The sequence below is a fragment of the Saccostrea cucullata genome, unplaced genomic scaffold (assembly GCF_032062105.1).
Source record: "Saccostrea cucullata isolate Sc308-1 unplaced genomic scaffold, CSIRO_AGI_Scuc_v1 ctg2787, whole genome shotgun sequence".
Taxonomy (NCBI): Eukaryota; Metazoa; Mollusca; class Bivalvia; order Ostreida; family Ostreidae; genus Saccostrea; species Saccostrea cuccullata.
The window spans coordinates 44,038-62,851 of record NW_026928735.1 but is presented as its reverse complement, the minus strand read 5'-3'; the positions used below and the strand labels follow the sequence as shown (position 1 = coordinate 62,851).

At 33.0% G+C, this 18,814-nt stretch overlaps 2 protein-coding genes across 4 annotated transcripts in view; both read left to right on the top strand.

Moving 5' to 3' along the window:
* Positions 1-9,984, top strand: part of LOC134278586 (ficolin-2-like) — a 59,123-nt gene extending 49,139 nt beyond the window's left edge. The window contains exons 1-6 of one of the 3 annotated variants that reach the window (XM_062760889.1): positions 3,181-3,522; positions 6,780-6,916; positions 7,207-7,303; positions 7,880-8,047; positions 9,175-9,440; positions 9,800-9,984. In XM_062760889.1, the coding sequence (XP_062616873.1) occupies positions 3,237-3,522; positions 6,780-6,916; positions 7,207-7,303; positions 7,880-8,047; positions 9,175-9,440 (954 nt within the window). In that variant the 5' untranslated portion in view covers positions 3,181-3,236 and the 3' untranslated portion in view covers positions 9,800-9,984. Of the gene's footprint in view, positions 1-3,180; positions 3,523-6,779; positions 6,917-7,206; positions 7,304-7,879; positions 8,048-9,174; positions 9,504-9,799 lie in introns of those variants that run through there. The other 2 variants (XM_062760888.1, XM_062760890.1) reach the window with 2 other exon arrangements.
* Positions 9,985-13,979: 3,995 nt separating this feature from the next.
* LOC134278592 (thrombospondin-2-like) overlaps positions 13,980-18,814 on the top strand; it is a 43,628-nt gene continuing 38,793 nt past the window's right edge. Inside the window, exon 1 of the mRNA XM_062760894.1 lies at positions 13,980-14,064. Coding sequence (XP_062616878.1) covers positions 13,980-14,064 — 85 coding nt within the window. The remainder of the gene's footprint in view (positions 14,065-18,814) is intronic.

Genomic DNA, 18,814 nt, shown 5'->3' with positions numbered 1-18,814 from the left:
TTTAACAAAATAATTTTTCAAATGACAAATGACTAGGTAAGTAAATTTATGAGTTCCATTTTCATTGAAAAAGCAGCTGTAAATGATATCAAAGAGCGCGGTTTTTATTTTTCGTGCGGAATGGTTGTGCATAAAGTTAAAAAGTCGTAAGTTTTTTAGCTGTTGATTTTAGGAAAATCTTGTGATTTCAAATTGTCCAAAGGTTATTTGGAATTTGTAAGGATCCACATCTGATTCACACCATTTCTTGAATATAAAGTCGCATAGTACTCTTTAAGTTTTTCCTTCACAATTGTTAATATCTTAGTGATGAGTAACAAAAGACAAATAATATATCTTATGATTTTAATATATTTCCTGGAATCCATTCTTGTATTCCACCCTCCTTCTGCTAAAACCCATTAATTAACTCTCCAGTATCTTAATTGTAATTAAGGTTTAAGTAAGATATCCAAAATTTAGTTAATTTACATTACCTTTTATCTATTTTATAGGAATCTAACATTGTAATATCGTAAATCTGCATGGCAAAAATGACATAAATATTAAAATATACTTATAAGAAGATCAAACAAAGAATACCAGAAGGAGAGTAATAGAGAGAGAATACGTTTTTAACAGTTTCCAACGTTCTGTTATGTAGGTTGTTGTAACCTTCAGCAATGTTTCTATCAAACTTTTCCCAAACAATTTCCAAATTCTTTCTTTGATAGTTACTTTCTTTTATCAACCCCCCAGTCAGAGAATCAACATTTCTTTGTAATGTTTCTATATAGTCAAAATTTCTAAGTCCCCAGGTAAGTTTTTACGTTACACCGATCTTATATTGAATATATTTATTATATATTTAACAGTATAATTTAATAAGTCTACAGGATAAAAAAAAGGAGCAAAACAATTTTTCGAACTTAATTTATTCCATTGAAACACTTTTAACACAATTTGCAGAAACGTTTAGACACCCTAGAATTAAAAATTCACAACGTTAACTACTGCATTATCCTCGGTTCAAACGAACTCAAAACAAGACAACCATTCCTCAAAGAGTTCACCCTATTTAATAAAAAAATTCTTTTATTGAATGGGTTTCCATGTGGTGACTAAGTCGTCTTCTAGTTCTGCTTGGAAAAGCTGTCTCACAAACCCGTATATCTTCTTCCATACATGTAGGTTAGAGTAGATTAAGATGACAAGAAGGCTCATCGAAAGTGTATTGCCTTGCTGACAATAGTAACATAATGTTCAATTACATATAATTTCCACTCCTCCAGTTTGACATTGAAGGGAAGGCACTTCCGGTTTCGGTTCCATTGGTTTTTCCGGATAAACCAACCTTTTATCAGAACATAAACTGTTTAAAAATCATTGATTAAACAAGATTTTTTACTTGGTTATTTCCTTTCAATATTGGAATTTATTGATGACCTCAATACTGCAAGTATAATTGCTTAAGTATGTGAATCTGACATCACTTGACTAAATAAAAATATTGCTGTTATTGTTAATAAAGACCTGGAAAGGCCAAATAAATATTTTCTTTTAGAATTGATCAATCAACACACTAGATTTGAAAATCTGAAGCGGATCTAAAATGGCGGCTCTCTCCATATACTCAGCCATTTAGCAAGTCGGGTTCTAGAAGGTCAGCCGAGCGTTTGATTGAACGAGACTTCTACCTGAAGATCAATGTGGATGTAAAAAATTCGTTGGTTTAACACGTGGAAACTACGTTACAAATCTGTTTCGAATCATTGCTTTAATCCGAGGTTTCCTCAAACGACTATTAAAATTGTTTTGACTGCATCTTGAAGTAGAATTCAACATAAATACAAGAGGATAATGACACAGCCTTTCTTCCACCACGGAAACTTATCCTAAATCACGTTTATAAGTAATGGCTTTTCAAGAAACTTGTCCGACAAAAACAATCACATTGTTTAGTAAGTATTAATTGAATAGTGTTTATTTTCCACGCAGACTTGTGACACATAAAATGAATAGAAAAGACAAAAATAAGAAAACTATTTTTTAAAGATTGGTTAATAAGCAGGAAATTCAAGTTATAAGAGCATACATTTCTAAGTTACATTGAATAACCATTCAATAGAAGAAATATTTCAGTAATAGCGTTAAGAACTACTCAGTGATGTTTTGTGAGTGATTATGTATCGGGACCCGACTCAGCATCAGTATGTGAATCTGACATATTTATCGCTTATACGATATAAATCGTTTATACGAAATAAAGTAATTTTTTGATCAAATCAAATACAGCTTTTCAACCGAAATTAAATTATAGAAAGATGTTAAACAAATGTACACTGGTGGTTCTCTTCCATTAACGGTTAATTTGTGTACTGGGAAAAATGACCTTTCAAAAGACGGTGACACATTTTATAAACCTTCATGGAGGTTCTTTTTTACTTCAATTCTCGCGCCAATGGAAAGTCGATTGCTTACATAACTTTTTTTAGTCGGTATCAGTATTATACTATTTCGTTTGAATCAGTGTTGTAGTACCGGGCATTCCGGAGATTTTAGAAAAAACTTTTAACTTGAATTTTTACAGTGTCTTACAATGTCACCATTAACAACAAATCAAGAAATCATCCATTGAAAGCTACATATTACCAGTAAAACTCATTTAGTCCTACAGAGTTTTATGTGAGGTCATGATTTTTATTTTGTATACCACTTAATGCGTTTTCTTCACTTTTACAATTAAGGGTACGTAACATAAACTTAAAATAGATTCAAAACTTGATAAACGTTATATATAAAAATTTTCCAACCTTCTGAATCAATCCTTGTACGATCTACAAACTGGATGTGTACAACGGTACTATGTTTCAAGCTTCTGTGAAATTTCATGACATTTCATTTAGTGTTATAAAAGTTGTTGTGAATTAGAGATTGATTCCCCAAATCTTAACAGACGGACGTACAGAAAGACGGGCATCGAGATGATATGCAAAGGATATAATTTAACATATGATCAAATCCATCAAAGAATATCTTTAAAATATAAAATCCATTATTTTCATCTCTAGACCAATTAAAGATCCAGTCATTCTTGTTCTAAAATCGATCTTCCAGAGATAGTAAAATACGTAACAATCAGCCAATCAGTGGTACGCAATGCACTGAGGCTTTTATATTTATACCCGCTAGATGGAAGATTTGTTCGCAATTTCCTCACAGAAACGGTACAACAGGTGTAATACACGGAAAACAACATGAGCAATCTCTTGGCTGTAATTTGTATTGCTGCCTACTATACGGTGTATCTCGATGCCAAGTTTTCTCGGAGGTACGTCAGAAACGTGGACTTTGATGATAAAAAGTCAGATGACGAACTTGTAGGAGAGTATGCTTTATCGTTTAAAGACTGTGCTGAGAAATGTAGGGGAGATTGTGAGGTCTTTGTGTATAATAAGGTATTGAAGAAATGTCGGCTCCACAGGAATCTCACCATGTTGGCAACATCAGAAGAGAAAGGCTGGAGATCTTTCTTTAATGATTGTATGTATAACTTGTTATATATATTGTTTGGGTAAATGAAGTAAATGGTTTTTTGAGGGGGTGCATTGAATTTTTTAATATATAGATTTGCGTTTTATACAGTCATGTATATAAATTTGCGTTTTGTTCACATGTGCATTGAATAATAATATTTTGAATATAAACTATATAAATATGTTTAATCAAAGCACAATTAAGAGCAAATGCTGAGATTTATCCCAAAGCACATGCAATTTACTGCAAATTTATATATCCCCATATTTTTTTTCTTAAATATTTCTGTTGAATAACTTGAATTAGATAATGCATAAATGGTGATTTTCTTTGCGTTTCCTCAATCTATTTTTCAGTTTTCTTTTTTTTCCTTATCATATCATTTATTGAAATTATTAACTTTGAAGAAACGCAATAGGTATATACTCAAAATATGATAAGGATCATTTAAATTTTCTATGTATTTAGAAAATCAATAATTGTATAACTGGCAATATTTTGTCCAAATGCAAAAAAATGTCTTTAACAAACTTGCACGTGTATTTCATGTCATGGAAATGGTTTCGCGTCACATTTTATACTTTTGCTACAATTGCACGATTTTCACTCAGGCAGCGGTGTGATTCTTTGTAAGATTTAAAAGGTCTCACCTGAGTGTTTACACTACGTTTATCAACACAATGGCCCCCTCATCGTGTAAGGCGTCGCCTGACTACAAAACAACTAGGTAGATGTATTGGAATGCTTGACGCTGGTCATTCACAACGTGACATTGCAAATGCGCTAAACGTTACCCAGAAAGTTGTAAACAGAGCATGGAACCGACGGCAAACGTTTGGTACAGCAGCACACCGACATGGGGTGGTCGTCAGAAATAAACAACTCAACACAAAGACCATTTTGTGGCTCTTCAGGCACGATGCCACCCCTTCTGGACAGCAACCAGCCTGCGTAACGACCTCCTGAACGCCTCGGGGGTAAACGTCTCGACTCAGACGATACGGAATCGGATTCACATTGCAGGTCTCAATTCGAGAAGGGCATGTGTTCGAATCCCTCTGACTGTGCGACACCGGCGGGAGCGATTGGACTGGGCTGAAGACCATGTCATTTGGACACAGAAAGATTGGGTTCCAGTTCTGTTCACCGATGAGTCCAGGTATTATTTGGACTTTAAAGATAGGAGGCACCGAGTGTGGCGACGACGACGTGAATGTTTCCATGATACCCACAATCAGTGAACATGACCGTTATGGCGGTGGTTCCATCATAGTCTGGGGTGGAATCAGCAGGGATGGAAGAAGAGATCTGCATGTCCTGGAGAGAGGAACAATGACGGGGGTGTGGTACCGGGATGAGATCCTGGATGTTTACTTTAGACCCTACGCCGGTGCTGTTGGCCCTGAGTTAACCCTGATGGATGATAACGCCCGTCCACCTCGCGCCAGGGTGGTGGAGCAGTACCTTCAACAGAAGACAATTGTCCGTATGGACTGGCCAGCGCGGTCGCCGGACTTGAATACGATTGAGCATGTATGGAACATGCTGCAAGTTGCCCTTTCACGCCGTAGAGCACAAATAACAACTTTGGCAGAGCTGGAAAACGCCCTAGTTGAAGAGTGTAACAACCTTCCCATTGGAAACATCCGGGTGCTTATTGACAGCATGGCTCGACGTTGTCAAGCCGTCATTGATGCAAGGGGAGGCCATTCTCAGTATTGACACTACATCAACTATTTGGGATGATGGACTTTCTCCAAAAGCTTTGTAATTTTTCTCTGGTTTACATTTAACCTTTTTGTAATGAAATGCCTTTTGGTGTTGTTATAAGATTTCATGCATTCCTTATTGGTTAAAGTTCATGTTGTTCATAGAAACTCATTAATAACCAGAGTAAACACATTCTTGACTGAAATTTTTGTCTGTTGTTACGTTCGTGGTAAATTACACATATATAACCTAGTGATCCTTATCAAATTTTGAGTAGTATATATATATATATAACATTGAGAATGTAAAACAAAAAATATTTTCATTTTTTTCTTGTTTGAACGAATTTCAGAGGTACAGGATCAGATCTTATTAAAATTTACCAAAGGTTAGTTTTCAATTAATACGGGAAAATGATATTCAAAAAGTGATAAATTTTTATAAGCTTCTGTGTGCTTATAAATGTTATTTTCTTCTTCTGTGAATATATACTCATGTCAGAAAAAAACGTTGACTGTCATTTGATTGACTGTAGAAAAGCAGTTATATCAGAAAAACACTAACGACTATTTGATTGGTTGTCAGGCTGTAGTTATGACACACAAACACTGACGATCATATGACTGTTTGTTAGGATGTAATTATGATGAAGTTTAGGCCTCCATTCGCTTTGGGGCATTCATCTCTTATCCACAACTGTTTTTAAATTGCTGAATGCAGTTTAATGAAACTTTCACTGCATCTTTGTTACATAGTACTTTTGTGTACCTTCTACTTTACTTTTTGATCACATGTTTTGGGTTCCCTATATAAAAAAAAATGACAATGCCTTTCTTTCTATGATATTTGAGGTTATCAATCTCTTATCTGCAGCTCCTCTTATACCACTGAAAAAAAACGTTTTGCTACTTTTAAGTATTCTTTATTACATGATGGCATTGAGCACCTTTTATTTTACTTTCTGATCTGAAAATTTTTGCGTGTCTCCCATAGCAAGAAATGGACTTTATCATTATAATCATATGGAATGTGTCGATATTATTTATTAAACTAAGTGTTCACAGTATATTTAGTTTAAATACTGTTCAGCAAACATTTCAAATATTATACAGATTTTTTAAAAGAACATTGTTTAAGATTTAACAATCCCTTTTGTTTTAGTTTCTAAAAGGATGCTCATTTGATCAGAATTAAAAAAAAAAGATAATAGATAAGCTGAAATCAGTTAAATATTTTAATAAAAACCAATTCTATTTGTATCTGATTTAAAAGAGATAAGAAAAATCAATACAACAAAATAACAAATTGGAATTAAAAAAAAAATGTGTGCAGTATCAAGAGAAAAAATATCATTCAAGATTTTTTTTTTCATATTTGTCTATGATCAATTCAAATGAAATAATTTTGTTTAAGCTTAGAATAAGAGTCTTTTTCATTTTAATATCTCGATATTTCTCTGCAAAATATGTTTGTGTACCTCTATCTCGTTATGTGATATACAGAATGCGAAACATATAAACATTATAAAATCATCGATTTTTTTTTCGTCTTAGTTCTCGCTACAGACTGCCAGGATCTTCTTGATAAAGGTCACATTAATAGCGGTGTGTACGACATCTATCCCTTTAGGATCCCCTCCATTCCTGTCAAGGTGTTCTGTGACCTGACTACAATGGGAGGGGGATGGACGGTTTGTTGTTAAATAATATAGTTTTATAAAAAGTGTACAATGTATACAGTACACGTGTGAATTGATTAAGATTTGATATTCCTTAGGAAATTGGTGTTTAGAATCAACCAGTTATTTGTTTGAGATTCAATCAATTAATCTGGGGATTGGAATTTAGTATCAGCCTGTAACGTGACTCAATGTCTTACAAAGGGGATAAGTAAGAGAATTGAAACTTGTTCCCATTTCAAGTTCTGATGCAGATTTATCTAAGTTTTCAAAATAATCCAACTATTATGTATTTTTTCAAGGCAATTCAAAAACGGATAGATGGATCTGTGACCTTTGACAGGAACTGGACAGATTACAAAAATGGGTTTGGTTCACCGGAAACGGAAGTCTGGATTGGTAAATAGTGGTTTTTGATCCTATTCAAAATGATCACAAACACTATTTTAATAATACTTTAAAAATATCTACGAATGAAGGATTGATTTTAAAACTAGTTAATACGTACTTATTTATGTTCAGGGTAACATTTTTTGACTGAGTGCTGGTGAATATCTGTAAAACATTTTGATCTTCACCAATTGTTGAAACAACTAAAATATTAAAATAATAAACTGTGTATTTGATATATCTAAAAGGGATATACAAATTGTGACTTAATTCATATACTTCCTAAAAACACAACAAATTTTCTTAAGCAGATTTAGTTCATGTCAATTGAAAATGATTTAAAGAACATGTAATAACACCAAGAAGAAACATGCTAGCGATAAAGAAATAAAGAAAGTGTTTTTCTTTAAACTGGCTCTATTCTATTCTGTTCTAAATATTTAAAATGTATGTTATATTTGATATATTCTTTTCCAATATTTTTTTTACTCAATGAGGTTTTCTGAAATTTTACTCGCTTAATTCATGTGTTTGTGTGATTGCAGCATGTGAATACTTGATTGACTTCAATAAATCTTAATACAGGAAATGACGTAATCCACCAGTTGACAAAGGAAAACACTTCATCCCTGTATGTGTCCATAACTCTTCCTAATGGTACAAATTTGTATGAAATGTACGGCGGATTCTCTGTCTCCGACGAAGCAGGAAAATATCAACTCTTTCTTACAGGACCTGCCACGGGGACCCTAGGTAAGTGTATTCAACTTAATTTCTTAAGCACAAATGACGTATATCATCAGAATCTTTTGATTAAAATATTATTAAGTTTTAGAATGCTGTATGTATAAATTTGGCTAACTTTATTTTTATTTATTTATTTAAATGAACTACAATATTCTAGACAGTTAGATTAAAGATGTATGAATCCATTATTTCTGTGTTTTATGTTCTAATTCGTTTCACTCAAACGAACATCAATTATTTACAATCAAAACAAGAACACTTGTCTACATAGGAGATGGAAGCACTTGCTTGCCAATATTTATTAGACGTATACATATACAAAACAAGTCTTCAATGGTACGATTCTTTACCTTCTTCTACAATATATCAAAAATATAATTAATCACACATAGCAATACAAAATGCATTTTAACACAATACTTTTATATGTCCTCATTTCACTGATTAAAAACGTAATATATTGCATTTATGAACACAGTTATGCTTCCCTCGCCGCCCAAGATAAAAAAACAACATGGATTTATGTTGAAAAACAACTATGGAAACCTGTAAGTCCGAAGCAATTGCGAGGTAAACAAAATGAATGACGGACTCATTCTCACAAACTTACCTACGTATCATATATTATAATGTACAATTAATCGACTAGTTTTATATGTAAATTACCTTATGCAAAATGAATGTAAATTAGAACTATCAAAATGAATAAACACATTTCGACTATATGTAGCTAATATATACACAACAATCTTACATTTATATCAAATTTTACATAAAATTATCTAGAGGGACTAAGCAAATTATTTCCCATCTTTGACAATTAATCTGTGTAAAAAACTTATAATTTTCATTAAATGAAAACAATTACTTTCTTTATTAAATAAAATACAAGTAAAAAGGTTGAAAGAAGGATATGGAGTAAGAGGGTGGGTGGATTGGTGTAAATGTCGCAAAGCAAAGCTATCGAATAAGTTAAAATCGTGATTAAAGTGAATACCTGTTCACCCGTTCTACAGGTATCGACCTTTAAATACTGACCAATAACTACTGTCGCTATTATTAGCACATAATAAACAAAAGCAAGTGTTCATAGTACATATGATAAATTAGTATCTTCTCTTTAATTTTTGCAGGTGACAGAATGTTAGATACTGGTTCTCCTGATAACTACGATCTGTCTGGGATGTTCTTCAGTACCCCAGACAATGATAACGACGGATGGAGTGGTGGTCACTGTGCTGCTTCCTTTGACACTAGAGGAGGCTGGTGGTTCCGCTCCTGTCACTCCGCCTTACTTAACGGTCCCTGGTCCCCAAGGTCCTGGGGCTGGCCATGGTATCCCGCAGTAATGACTGAGACATCAGTGAGGGGGACCAAGATGATGATAAAACGTCACTAGGTAAACACCATTAAATCTTAATAATAGTGATGAAAGAGCAACTACTGCTCTCAATAACCGTAGAGGAGGGTGGTGGTATAACAACTGTCACCACACCTTCCTTAACGGTCAATGGTCCCCGGTAATCTGGTTATACCCAGGGTATCCTACAGTAGAGAGTGGGACGTCTATAAGGGGGGCAGGCTGATGATCAGGCGCCAATAGGTAAACCTACTTAAATTTTAATAACCAGGTTTTTCTTTTTGAATTTCTGTGAAAATTTCTAATGGTTATAAGAGATTTTAAAAATATACATGTAGATATATGCTTTTAATTCTGTGATGCATTATTTTGATTCTTTTTTTTCTAATTTTCAACAGATGACGGATCACATATCAATTAGAAAAATCATTTATGATAAAGGAGACGGTTTTAAATTTATCTTTATCAGGGAGTTCTTCATTTAAAAAAAAGTTTGACATCAAGTGAGAAAACGTATGAACAAAAATGCTTTCAGTAAAGGACGTGAACTATTTTTCAAAGAAATAAATTATTGTATTTTTGTTCTACCGAATGTATTCAGTAAAAGATGTACTTTGTGTGTTGTAATAAATTTGAAATTAGAAATATTTTGTTCTTATTTACAAACACTGACACAAGATGCTTGGACGGATAATTAGGATGAAGATTGCTTTATTGTTAAACCTATTACGATGGAACTTGTTTAATCCGACATATGGGCACTACTTACCTTTGTGTGTCAATGATCTTTACACGTAGCAATACTTGTCCATTCCGACACATACATTTGTAATCTGTTCCTGTGTATGTCGGATAAGACAGGTTTTATTGTAATAAAGATTGTAAAATTAAAAAATAGGTATATTTGATGTTCATGTTTTGCAGTATAATACATCTAAGATTATGCTTCTCTTAAGAAATACCTCCATCTTTTTTTCATGCAGTATTTTGAATGGAAGAGCAAAAGAAAGGGAGTGGAACAGCAAGAGAAACGAACCTTTTCTGAAAAATTCTGACATCCCCCAAAAGGGGAATCTGGCCCAAACTAACTCTAAAATACCTTTTTGCGGGGGGTGGGGTGGGGTGGTAGGAATCTATTTTATTTGAAACAAATTTTATTCATACAGTATTATATTACCCTTATTATAACTATATAACAAACTATACTTTGACATACTACACTAAAAAATTAAGAGAACCATTCAGTAAACATTTTATTAATAATAAAGTTAGGTAAAGAATTAACTGGGAGACAGCACAAACCTCCACTCCACTCTCCCGGTTCTAAATGCCTTTATTAGCCTGTGGTTTTCTACATGCCTTTATCAGCCTGTGGTTTTCTACATGCCTTTATCAGCCTGTGGTTTTCTACTTGCCTTTATCAGCCTGTGGTTTTCTACACGCCTTTATCAGCCTGTGGTTTTCTACATGCCTTTATCAGCCTGTTTTTTTACATGCCTTTAACAGCTTGTAATTTTCCTCAAGCCTTTATCAGCTTGTTGTTTTCTACATGCCTTTATCAGCCTGTGGTTTTCTTCATGCCTTTATCAGCCTGTGGTTTTCTACATGCCTTTATCAGCCTGTGGTTTTCTACATGCCTTTATCAGCCTGTGGTTTTCTACATGCCTTTATCAGCCTGTGGTTTTCTACATGCCTTTATCAGCCTGTGGTTTTCTACATGCCTTTATCAGCCTGTGGTTTTCTACATGCCTTTATCAGCCTGTAGTTTTCTACATTTCTTTATCAGCCTGTGGTTTTCTACATGCCTTTATCAGCCTGTGGTTTTCTACATGCCTTTATCAGCCTGTGGTTTTCTGCATGCCTTTATCAGCCTGCAACATATGTTAAGTAAACTAAATTTAATTTATAAAAATATACATGAGTTAGGTGGCGTACAATAACTGGGTTTTTTGAGTATTTTTTTGGAAAATTAAAAAAAATTAAAATTGTTGTAATATGATCTCGCAGCACAGTTAATAGTCTTCAAAATGCCACAGAATGGAATAATGTACTATGTAAAACTTATGATTAGCTGTATACTACATAAAAACGTGGTATAACATGTTGGATGCGATGTCTATTTTAGTATTTATTATATATCCTGTCCATATATAACACAAATAGGGATACTGCTGTGTATTTGTATGCAGTTTCACTGAAAAGTAAAATAAGGGCCCTTATAAATCGATGTATTGCAAGGGCATATTCTTAATGTATCTTGCCAAGTTTTTACACATAAACTCAAGAAGCATTAAGATATTTGGAAAGTGCTGCGAATCACATAAAATCTTGCAAATAAATTATTTATAGCTATATTTAATGTAGTTGACAGAAATTATTCAAACTCCCGTCAAACAAGTTAAACTTGTATTAAAAGGGAATTTATATAGGTTTGCAGCATTTTCCAACAACTACATATAGTGTTGAAAAGGATAATAACTTAAACTAAGATTTTTGACTTGGTTATGTCCTTGCAAAAGTTAAATTTATATTCACCTCTAAACTGAAAGTATAACTACTAAAATCATGTGACTTTGACATCATGTGACAAGTCTAAATAACAATCTTAATGTACTCAACATTTAGAATTGAACCACAGTGCATATTTTATTTTCAATGAAGTCCTCAAAAGAATCGCACATCCTAATAAAGTATATATTCTTTATATTTAAAAAATCGCCGGTATTTCCATTTGTAACCACTAATTAACTGCGCTGCAATTTATATTGGAAATATACACCATATCGAGCGAGTGTGCTAAGAAGTCTTGAAAGATAAAATTTTTCCAGTATTTATTTATGATTAATAAATATTTTGTTTTTATAATGATTTAGTTATTTTTTTTTTTAATTTTGAAGATATAAAACTGATATTTTTGAGGCTTTTTAGGGGAGAGGAAAACAAAATATGATGTTATGTTTGACGCACAATTGTAAATATCTTATCTATTACTAATACCGGTGCGTGGTATTCATATCAAAACTATAAATATATGGTGACCTTTTTTCCATTGAAGGACGCAGACATTTATCATGTTTAGACTGTTTCCATTCTTTTTAATTGTGCTAAAGAGTAAGTTGCTTTTAATTTAAATCTTGTTTTCTGTAACAAATAGAATTAACTCTTTCTCTCTCTCTCTCTATGTCTTTCTCTTTCTCTCTCTCTCTCTCTCCCAGTAAGATATAACATATGGAAGTTTTTTCTTCAGTAATTATATGCATAATTATGAACTTTTCTAACTGAATTTTATCTTATTGATAGATTGCGGATTGTTTTATAATTCTTATAGATCTATTACTTCTTAACGTGTGGTTAAATTTAATGCAAATTCAAAACAAAAAAAAAATTATAAACATGATTTTCTTTCATTAGACTCACTATTATCAATATGTATAGTTTGATGTTCGACTTTAGAGAAAAAAAAACAAAATAGAGCTTTAATTATTATTTTTTAAATCCTGTATATGGCTTAACGAGGACGATTTAATTATTTCTATGGTAGAGATTTTGATAATTTTTTGATAATTAAATTTTACTGTTATATCTATTGTTATAAGTTTAAAAAGTAGAAAGTTTATCATCCCAAACTCTTAGAGACACATCTCAAAAATGTACACATTATAATTATTATTTTAGGATTTATTGGACGAACGCCAAATTATTCCATGTATTATATTTTTTTTATTTTCTGTCTGGAAATTTCTTTTTTATTTAAAAAAAATTGATGAAAGTTGTTGTAAAAAATCACCCCAATTTGAAATTTAAAATAAATCACCATCTAGGTTGGTTTTAAATTTTTCAAAGCCCAATATCTTAAAAACTATTTTATTTAAGGAATTAGCTTATTCCAACTTATATTATACGATATAACATAACGTGGGGCAGTTTACGCTTTATAAACCGCGAAACGATTTATAAAAAAAGCATTAAGTGTCCCCAGTTTTGTTATATCGTATAATATAAGTTGAAATAAGCGTCATTCCTTATAATTTAATTTCAGTGCAGACAATGAGATAATTTCCCCCCAGAATAAGGCTTCACGTTGATTCAATTTCAAATGTTACGTTAAGCGGAGTGATACGTTTTTAACGTTACTCATTTTGACGTTGGCAAGCTATGTTATACAAAATGGATAAAATCTTTTATACAATCAAATGACGGGTGACATTAATGTTAGTCTTTATGTTATTGCAGGGTAAGAGGAATTTGCTTCTAGCACTTTTCGGGTTAAGAAATTTGTCCTGAACCAAACACAATCAATTCATAGCAAACAATTATTAGTATATCGTTAAACTTTAACGATCCTTGTAGTCGTACATTTTTGGGTCTAAATTTAGACGTGTAACGTGACAAACATCTGATTTAAGTGTCGATTTGGCAGCAGTGGAATAAAAATTCATGCAAATAAAAATAATATCAACATATCAACATTATATTGTTTTTCACATGTTATTTTAAAATGTGTTTCCATTACCTTGCCGCGTGATTCTTTGTCATACATTGTTCAATAATTAAATTATAGCACAGGAAGGAACAACAATGAGATCCTGCGGATCTATTACATACTGTCGTCGGGAGTGTTTCTGCGAATTAAAGAATGATGAGACTGGAAGATGCTGGTGTCGTAAGTCAGCTTCAAAATATTGTAAAATACTGTATATTGGCAATTAAGCACGGCTGTTTTAATTTCATTTTGTTCGCGATTCGTCCTTTTCCCGCTAAATTTAACCCGTCGTGAATGCTGTCACTCGTTTAAAAAAAATATTTTAAATGCGTAAACAAAATTAAAATGAAGTTCTTGCAGCATGAAATTAAAACCTTCGCAGTTGGTACTTTTTAAAAAAAATTGTGACATTTAACCACCGTGGAATTCAAACGACTTACAGTAACCTCTTTCTACCGTTATAACACACCTCTAACCTCATTTGCTTGAATTGGAAGAATTCGTAGCGGCAGATCTGTAGCTTTATGGTTTTAATTATATATTTGTCTTTGTAATGTAAAATAGGAGTAATTTACAGCGCAATATCTTTGCGCACTTTGGGAGAATTTCTACACTTTCAAGCATTGGTCAATCAATTACCTTTCACTCCCTAATTCTAGACACATTCTGTATATTTTATACACCTCCCAACCCTTTCTACTCGTTTCTACAAGTGATAAACTCGCTTGATTAAAATTATTTGTTTGATTGCTGAAAATTCACTTCTAGCGACTTTATTGCCTGTAGAGACAACTACAAATGGTTGAAAGGTGGATGAAATATAAATATTGGCTACAGATTGTGTCTAGAATTAGGGAGTGAAAGGTAGTTGATTGACCAATGCTTGAAAGTGAAGAAATTCTCCCCAAAAGCGCGCAAAAAATATTGAGCTGTAAATTGCAACAGGATCTGTAGCGTTAACAAATATATAGAACCATTACGATACAGATCTGCAGCTAAAGAATTTGGAGATAAACGTAATAAAATATTATCAAAATCCGTAAACGTCCGGACAGCTTTCCTCGGGAGAATTCATCGAGGCCAACATGCGAGAGGTGAAAATCGAGAGAGAAATTCTACATGAAAAAGGAGGTAAAACTTTATGTTATCTCGATTTATAAGATTTGTAAATTGAATTAACGTTTCTTTACCTGGAAAGTCAAAGTAGGTCTGCAGTTTCTTATTAAGTCAAGTGCTATTTCTTCTGGGCCTTATCTGTCATCAGGGATAGTTTCCTTTTATGAGTAGTGCTGGGGCCTGGAATCTCTCTGTTGTGTTCCTAGGAATCTAGGAACACCAAAATGTACAATGTTTTGACTCAATTTAATTAAAAACGATAATCCTGTTAAATTACCGTAAAAATTCTATAAATGTGCGTTTAATTTGCTCGCAATGTTTGTTTGCGTTGTTTTACTGCAAAGTCATCTGACGTCACAAACGGCTCTTACGTCCCTTAACCATGTCAGTTTTGAATGGCGCTTAATCCACATTAAATATTAACGAAATAAGCAGTTATGAAGAAGGAAAATTAGAGAATGTAAATATAAGCATTGGATTCATATTTTTGGCTGTCTTCGGTCCCATAACACACCTGGCCGTGCCGACAAATTTATCATACCGCGCTAACGCGCAGTATTCAATTTTGCAACAATTTTGTGACAGAAATGCAAAATAACATAACATGTAAACATGGATGCAAATTGTAAACAGTGAAAACATTGGTTTAGAGGAAAGTTCAATACATCAAAGTAATCATTTGAAAAATACGAAATACACTGTATTTATGTTTAAGTTCACTTTATAGTGAATCTTTCCTATACATTACAGCAGCGAAAACTGGAAAGATTTCAACCGAAAGTGAATAATTATATGATGGTCAAAGACTCTGACTTTGAATATCAACTATTATTTTTTAAGGATTTTTGATAAGTAACATTTACTTGGGGTACCTGCAGGAATCAGATTACCTAAACTTGATGGTAATATTCCAAAATTGAATGATTACCATCTTTTTGAAATCAATAATTTTAAAGACCAGTCTTGAGAAATTATAGTGATCCACCTTTTTTCTCTCTTTTTTAGGAAAAATTGTAATGTTATAAAGAGGTAGGTTTACCTCCCTTTACAGGCTGTCCATTGACCCCCTTTTTTTTTACACTTACCTTGGTTAAGTGTATAATATATAAGTCGATTTTCAATAGATTATTTTGTAATGGTGGTCACATATTAAATATCTCAATGCTGGTGAAAATGAAATGATTCAATTTATATAGAGTTAACTGGAGTTTCTCTCTGATTATGCAGGTTATTGCTTTCCTATTCTACACAGGTAACAGAAGCTAGTAAAATTTTATATTTAAAGCAATTTCTGAATGTTTAGAAATACGAAAATACAATTAACTTAAACATTTTAAGACAAAAAACCAAAAAAGATAAATAATCAAGTCAAAATATTTCAGCACAAATTTTCATATATACAATGAACATTATTTCAAAACAAAATGATGTAAATGATATACAAAAAAAATTGTAACAGAGCTGTGCTTTCAAAATTCATGTAAAAAATTCCATTTCATCTACAAGAATAAACAATTTAAGTCATTCTAAACAAAAATCAATAAGTATTCTGGATGGTCATGATCAGTAATCTAATTTCTGGGAAATCTGTATAAAATCATAGATGCACTTTAAATATAGTGTGTATAAACACTTGCAAGTATTTCATTTTTTGTTGCATTTATTGGTCAGCTCGTTTAAAGCCTCAACAATTGTGATATCTAGAATACTGCATAAGCTTGATTATAAAGTAATTACATGAAGACTTGGATTACATGTATGATAAGAATATTGATACTGAAATTGTTATAGTACATTTGCTCTGGAAAAAAAATATTAATTCATATCTACATTGTAAAAGTTTATACTCTCATTAACTCCATTATTGTTGTGCAGGGACTAAATGACACAACACATAGTAACATTAATAAACTTACAATTTTTATATACAGCAATTTTTCATGAACAGATAATATTCGGTGAAATTACTTCATGAAACTAAAGAATACAATGTTGAACATATATCAAAGATACCAATTACTTGATGCAAGTGTATATTTATTGTACAACTCTAATCATTACTTTAGCAGGACTCAATTTCTTTAAAATAAACTTTGTAAACAATTCATATTATCTCATAAATTTTATGTAAAATATTTCATGTATATTCAAAATACCAAGTTCATGATATCCATGCATCATACTGACATACAGTGTCAATGAAAATGTGCAGTCAAGCCCAACGGCTGATCGTACGGTTCTCTTTCAAAGTAACAATAGCCCTTTAAATGGAACCGTTAACCACTCACCTGTTCGCTTGACCTAATTCCCTGCTACTGGCATTCCAGAACTTGTATCAATCATTGTGGGGTTTCGATAAGAAATTCTTGACAAAGTGTGTGAATTATCGGAAGCATTCAAGAAACAAAACGAAACGTTAATAAAAGAAGTACAAACTCTACACTCAACAGTGCAACAAAAAAATAAAGAAATTAGTAACCTTAAAGAACTATAAAACACACTACTCAAGACTCTTAATATTGTTCCTTCATCTCAGTATTCTGGCTCTTCTAGTTCATATGCTGATAAAGTGAAGTCATCCTGTGACATCTTTGTGAAAGATAGTGAAAGATTCCCAAAACCACAAGAAACAATATCCTACCTATACCACGAACACACTGAACAACACGAACAAAAACTTTCAGAGTAACAATGATAGTGAGGATCGCAGGGAAACAGATTACGTATTTCGGGGTGTTAAACAAGGTCATCGAGTGAAACGATTATTGATGTCACGAGTAAAAGCAGAAGGAGGAATCGACGCGATTATAGATTCAATCAAACAGTACGCAAAAGCTCGTAACGTGTATATCACGCACATAGTAGTTCGGAAACTCTGGAAACAAAAGAACCCAACATATACACTTAGAGTTAATGTAAGGGTCGAGGATTACGAGAAATCGTTGCAGCAAGGTTTTTGGCCTTGTGGTATATTGGTAAGACCTTGGCAATCCCAGTACTCACGCGACCGTTACCACAATACTTATAATGGTTAAGTGTCTCTAGGCTCTTGTATACGCGTTAGCGAATATCCAGATAATGCTGCGTATAAAATCATGGAACATTAGAGGTATCATGTACGGTACACCATCTCTGTCAAAACTTTTGAATGACACTGATATCTTCATTGCTGTAGAGCACTGGCTTCTTCCGGAGCGAATCCATTTTCTAAACTCTATTGACTCTAGTTTTAATGCATACAGTATTTGTGACAAGCGTATATCCATTGAACCAGAAGAAAGAACCCACTCTGCAGGATTTTGAGGTGCTGCGATTTTGTGGCAAAAAGGCTTACCTGTGTTCCCAGTCGAACGTGATTGTAGTGATCGTGTGGTAGTCGCCGTCGTCAGATGCAAAAACATTGGAATTCGTATAATCGGAGTACTATTACCGTCAACTAACTCAAGTCTGGAAGAATACAGATCAGTGCTAGAGCATATAAAAAAGCTGTATGACGCTTATAGTTCAAATGGACCTGTTATAATTCTCGGTGACATCAATGCTCACTTATCAAACAGATATGGAGATAAAAATTGCGCCAAATCCAACGAACATGGGCGGATCATCGACGAATTTATGAATGAACGTAGACTCATGTCAGTCACAAGTCAAAACAATAGTACTGGTCCAGCTTACTCCCATGTTGCTCACAATGGAGAACAAACGTCTTTGATAGACCACGTGCTCGTTGTACAGGATAATCTCGACTTCGTAAGGACCGCAGGATAATTGAGGACCACTACCTAAACTGCTCCGACCATCTTCCGATTTTTGT